Source organism: Athene noctua, chromosome 15, assembly GCF_965140245.1.
Source record: "Athene noctua chromosome 15, bAthNoc1.hap1.1, whole genome shotgun sequence".
Classification (NCBI taxonomy): Eukaryota; Metazoa; Chordata; class Aves; order Strigiformes; family Strigidae; genus Athene; species Athene noctua.
Window position 1 is genome coordinate 19,216,133 of NC_134051.1, and position 6,000 is coordinate 19,222,132.

General features: G+C 55.3%; 1 protein-coding gene across 2 annotated transcripts in view; it reads left to right on the top strand.

Annotated features, from left to right (window-relative positions):
* The window catches only part of GRID2IP (Grid2 interacting protein), a 41,214-nt gene extending 35,847 nt beyond the window's left edge, over positions 1–5,367 (top strand). For both annotated transcript variants that reach the window (XM_074918747.1, XM_074918748.1), the window contains exons 18-22: positions 8–94; positions 595–724; positions 2,125–2,243; positions 2,706–2,870; positions 3,290–5,367. In XM_074918747.1, coding sequence (XP_074774848.1) covers positions 8–94; positions 595–724; positions 2,125–2,243; positions 2,706–2,870; positions 3,290–3,361 — 573 coding nt within the window. In that variant the 3' untranslated portion in view covers positions 3,362–5,367. The remainder of the gene's footprint in view (positions 1–7; positions 95–594; positions 725–2,124; positions 2,244–2,705; positions 2,871–3,289) is intronic.
* Positions 5,368–6,000: the final 633 nt, after the last annotated feature.

Sequence of the window (6,000 nt, forward strand, 5' to 3'; positions counted from 1 at the left end):
TTTGCAGTTTGTGCTGGCGATGGGAAATTATCTGAACAATGGGCAACCCAAGACCAGCAAAACAACAGGCTTCAAAATCAACTTTCTCACCGAGGTAAGGGGAAGCATCCTTGTTCTGTTCCCGTGCAGGAGCTCCAAGTGCCCGGTTCAGGGTGCCCGTCCTCGGACCTGGGGGACCCGAGGGAGGGCAGGGACGGGTGTGCAGGGTTGGTTTCAGAGAGGCTCTAACAGTGGGCTGGTGCTTCAGTGCGTGGGGACCTGAGCTCCAGCCCTTCTGGCTGTGGGGTGGGAGGAGACGAAGGTTTTTATCCCACGTGGGTCACTGTGGGACTCCTGAGGGGTGGGGGACGGGGTAAGAGGCCTGACCTGTGGGAGGGAGGCATTGCTTAGCATCTGGATGCCGCTAATCTGGGCGTAACGTGCCGTGTAAACATTAAATGTCCTATTTAAACATTAATCCACGTAGCATGGCTGGGAATTGCCAGGCACGTGCACGCGGGGTGAGCTGAGCAGGACGGAGGAGCCCCCGTGTATTCGGGTGCTTGGCAAAACCCTCTGCAGAGGAACTTCCTTCCTTGTTTTGCTTCTCCGCAGCTGAACACGACCAAGACTGTGGATGGGAAATCCACTTTCCTGCACATTCTTGCCAAATCACTAAGCCAACACTTCCCAGAGCTCCTGGGCTTTGCCAAGGATCTTCCTACAGTGCCGCTTGCTGCCAAAGGTAAAGGAACAAAAGCATCTGCAGGCTTCGTGTCTCCTTGCACTTCTCTCGGTTTTGTACAGGTCTGGAATCAGCCATGAGCTGCGCAGCGTTGGCACCCGAAACAAGTGAGGGGTGGTCCTGAGTGAGGGATGGGGTTAGGAAGGGACGAGCTTAGTGACAGGGGAGGTCCCACCCGTCCCGTGCTCCCACCACACATGGGAGTGCCTAGACAAGGCTCTGTCCTTGACCTGAACCTTCCTTCTGACTTGGAAAAGCACTTCCCGAGTTCAGAGGTGTCTTGGAAGTGCAAACGAGGCAGAGGAGAGGGAAGTGCCAGGAGCGGGTCTGCTCCACCCAGGCTCTGCCCCCTCCCACCCCCAGCGTGATCCTCCGTGGCGTGGCTGCCGGCGTTATCACTGCCTGCAATCGTGGGTGGTACGGGGTGTAGAGCACCCTCCGTGTTAGGAGTTCACAGTCCAGTCACAGGGACGTCGTGCTGACACACGAAGATCACTCAGCTTCACTGGTTGTGATTAAAAAACAGTCCTGTAGGTGCTGGGGGGGTTATCATCCGTCCGCTGGTGTTGGTGGTGTCACAGCAGGCAAAGCGTGGGCTGCGGTCTCCTTGCACGCCGTCCCCGGTTGTTTGTGAGTAATTCCCTTGGGAATTAGTGCTGCAACTGAGAAACAAAGGAGAAAGTTCAGGCCTGGAGATGTAAATTTCTGCTTGATGAAGGTCTGGACCTGTAGCTTTCCTAGCTGGATTTTGTATCTGGCCTGTTAGATAACACTCTGATAACCTTAGATAACAGCTCCCTGCTGCCCAAACTCATTCCTCTTTGCACCTAGTTTCAGACCGCGTGCCATCCAGGGCTGCCCAGCTTTGCTCTCGTACAGGCCACAGAGCGAGGCAGGTGCCGCCCGCAGCCCCGACCCTCTTGACGTGCTGCAGCTCACCTTCTCCCTTGCCTGCAGAAGAGCCACGGCTTGGCTGCCCGAGGCAGGAAGGATTCTGAAGTGCTCCTCACTCCCTGGAGCGCTGGTGCTGTGATGAGATGCCACGAGGGCAGCCGGGATGTCGGCCCGTGTCCCACCATCCTGTACCCTCCCTCCCAAGTCAGGTCCCTGCGCATCCATCCCTGCCCTCGTGCTGCTGAGCCCTGCACGCCCCTTGAACTTGGCACGTCCCAGGCTCCTTTAAAGGTTCTTGGCATCTCTTGGCCCGAGCACCCAGCACGGGCTGCTGGCGGCCAGCAGGAACCTCTGGTGGTCCACCACAGCGCGGACAGGTCGTGCAGAGCCGTGACGACAGACAGACTGAGCCACCCTGCCCCACGGCCCCGCTCGCTGCCCTCGCTCTGCGACGGGAAACGAGCCAGCCCAAGTCTCCTAACGCTGTTGACTTCTCTCTTCTGCAGTGAACCAGAGGACACTAACGGCTGACCTGAAGGACCTGCACACCACCGTCAGTGACATACAGCTGGCCTGCCACAACATGCCAGCTACCGCAGAGGACAGGTTTGCAGTTGTGATGACTGTATCCTTCTGTAAAAGGGGAAAACCATCCGTGGGACTTAACTCCTCTCCCAGTAAAACCATTTTGTTGTCTCTATGTCTCCTTGGTAAGCAGCAGGGCTGTGTCCAGCTGGTAAGAAAGCACCACCTCAGCACTTGGTGGGAGCGTGGTGGAAATCTCCACCCTCCACTCGCTCAGCCAGCAGGGGAAACAGCTTTTGCGGTGACCCCTGGTGCACATGCCTCTGTGTGGCAGAAACCCTGTGCCATGAGGCCAGAAAGCTCTCTGAGTTGTCTTTCCTTCCAGAGAGGTGCTGTTAGGGACAGCTGAGCGTGCCAGCGGGCTCCCTTCGCATGTGGCCGCAGCCTGCGTTTGCAGCAGGTCCCTTCTTAGACCTGAGAGGAAACCCAGGCATTTGAGAAGTGATTCTGACCTGTGCCAGGCCCACAGTGCGGCTGGTTTTCCTTAAGCCGGTTCTCTCAGTCCTTCCTGGAGAGCGCCCAGCCTGCCATGCGATCCCTGGACGACCTGCAGCACAAGGCCATGGAAGAATTCAGCAAGGTGTTGTCCTTCTTTGGGGAAGACTCGAAAATGACAACTTCTGAAGCTTTCTTCGGCATTTTTGCAGAATTCATGAGCAAGTTTGAGGTGAGTCGCGCTTTGCAAAACCAGCCAGGGAGCGGTTTCCTGTTAAGTGTCAGTGAAGCGTTTCACTTGCGTGTGAGCTGTGGGAACGAGACGAGCTTTTTGTGAGCACGTGTGTACCTGAGTGGCTGTAAAGTGCAGTTTTTCTCACGTACAAGTTGGCTGGCCGGGGCGGGAGGCTGAGGTGAGGGCTGGTGCACCAGCCCCGTGGAAGGTAAAGCAGAAGTTGTCACGGTCTGATGTTCTTGGTTAGTGAAGGCTGGGTTGTGGCACCACAAAGCAGGTGCAAGGACTGTCAGGGCTTGTCCAGTAGGAAGCCAGGGAAGAATTAAGTCTGTAGTGGCCAGTCCCATTGAAACATCTCCCTGTCCACACCCGCTGCCCGTGTCTGATCCTCAGCTCCTTTGCTCTCTCTCCCGCAGCGGGCGCTCAGCGATGTGCAGGTCGGCGAGAGCCAGCGCAGCCCCAGGATGACCTCCCCCCTTGCCTGGTGATGGGCCTGCGGCAATGCAAGGTGCAACAATTTATTGCCAACAAAGTGCAATTTGCTCCTGTTGAGTTTGGTTGTAAATACGCTGCTGTCACCTGCTGCCACCAAGCAGAACCACGGGCCGAGGGGTTGGGGCAGTTTGGACGCTGGAAAGGCACCGTAGGTGGTAGTGGATGGATGCGAGGGGGAGGCACAGGGACTTGAAGGTGAACACCGTGCTGGTCTTGACGACAGCTTTCTTAGCGTCCTCCATTTCTGGTGTATTACCGAGTCAAGGATTTCAGATGCATCTGGGTAAAACCCTGCTGTCCTGCACTTCCAGAACACGTACAACTGGCACCAGAAGTTGGACACTTTCCCCACGTCCCCACGGGCAGTGCCCGAGCACGGCTGTGCCAGGAGTCTGCCCCCGCAGGATACAACTTTCCCAGGCCGGCTCCTCCCCGCCAGCCTCGGGGCCGGGGATAGAGCCCAGCTGCAGGTTCCCTGTAGCTCGGGCAGGGAAGGGAGCGCAGGGGGGATGAGAAGGAGGGATGCCACCAGCGCCTGCTGCCCCAGGACCCTGAGGAGCGACTCTGCTGAGCTCCTCTCAAGCCCCTCTCCAAGCCCTCCTGCCCCTGAGGGGTGCACCAAGGGGCTGGGGCTCCACCCGAAGAGACTGTAACAACAGAGGTGGCCCGGAGGCTTTAATCCCCCACCGCTGCTGGCCAGTGGCAACGGAAAGCAACACAACCTTGCAGAACCCTTCCGGCACGTCCACGTGGTCCCAAATACGGATCCAGTCTGGTTCTACCCAGCTGCGTGGGAGAGGAAGGAAAGCCCGGAGTCCTTCCTAGCCTTCAGCTTTGCTTAAAGCTGTGGCAGAGACTGGCAGGTCTTGAAGTCTTCCCAAGAGTTTAACATCATCAGCTCTAGGCTTATTTGAACTTGCCATGAGACATAAATCCCTGAGCGTTTTGGTGCCTCCTTGGAAAGTACAGAGCCCCTGGTAGCCTGAAAATGAGTGGGAGTCCTCTGCAGCCCTGAGCACTGCCTCCGGGGCACAGCAGAGACCAGCAAGAAATAGAGCCCCTGCCCTCCTTTAGCGACTCCGAGGGCTGGAGTCCTGAGAGTCCCTTTACCGTACACCCAGGGAACTCTCCAAGCGTGCAAATCCTTCCTTCGGCAACGTCTGGTTGTAATTTGGATGACTTACCTCCCTCTGAGACGTCCCCTGGGACAAAAGGGCTAGCAGCATCCCGTGGGCAGTGCACGCGTTCTCCGGGCGCCGCCGTGCCCCGAGAGCTTTAGGGCGGCAACCCCCCAGTGCCGGGCGCTGCTCCCTGCAAAACGCACCCGTTGCCTTTCGAACCTGCAGCCTCCTGCCCCGCGGAAGCGCCCCAGCGAGCCGTAGCATAGGAAACCTCCCCCCAGCCCGTTGCCAGAGCAAGAGCTCTCACCGCAGCCTCTGCTCACCTCCACAATCACCAACCGGTGCATTATTTACGGGAGACCTTGTGACCATCAAACCTTTGGTTTTCAGTATTTTTTTTAAACCCCGCTGTAGAACGTGAAGCGTATTTTCACGAGAGTTCTCTGTTTGTACAGCTTCAAGTGCCAGGTAGTTTCTAGCGTCGTGTTCCCAGAGGTCCAGCCCTGTCTGTCTCTGCCTGGGGACAGGGCAATGCTCACTCAGCTCCTCTTTCCACTTTGGATGCTGCACACTGCATTCAGCTGATTTTCTCTTTTTTTTTTTTTTTTTTTTCCTCTTTTCTAAAAACATACTCAATACTCAACCACTTGAAACTGTCATTACAAATGTGAAAATGCTGTACATAGATTTTGCTACATGTTGTACCTTTCCAAAATAGTTAGAACTCCAATTCCTTTGGTATTTTTATGTGAATATTTTCAGAGAGCCAGAACTTCTGACATATGGTTATATTATTTGATAATGGGACTATGTATATTCACAGTTCAGTCTCTACCCAATGCCTATGTGCTATTCCTAAAATAAAGCTGCTGCCTTCTGCCTCCTGACTGCGCGTCCCTCTGTGTTCTGTCATAAATCGCTTTGTACGACAGCTGCAGGTGGAGGTGTGAGGAATTCTGCATCGGGCACTTCTGTGGCTGCGCTTCTCAGTGTTGGCCCCTCATGCCTACGGGAGAGAGATGCAGGATCTGACCTTGCCGGGTTTGGGCTGGCATGAGGAAAATAACTGCATAATTGTGAAAAGACCTGCTTGCGTGCCAGCGTGCAGGCTAGTGTGATGAATATGAGCAGCAAATTCTTAAAATAGTATGGATTTTTTCTGCAACCTTCAGAAGAAAACATCTAATGAGCGTACGAGCCAGTGAATTGTTTCCCTCTGAAAAGGAATTCTTGGCTGAGGTTGAGCTTATATCCCCGGAGCAATTTATCTCCCTTTACACTACAGCAGATAGATAGGGACGGGCTCCGTATCAGATTTCCTGGTTGTAGTTTAGCTTGTTTACAGCACCTGCTCAATCACTGGGCCCTGCCTGGAGGCCACGGCACCGCAACTCTGAAACGGCTCCGAACAGAGTTAACAAGAACGTTACGGTAGAAGTTCCTCACTGAGCAGACACATTTTAAGCCCTCGAACCCCTCCTGATGTTCCTTTAGCCCTCCTGGCTGATCAA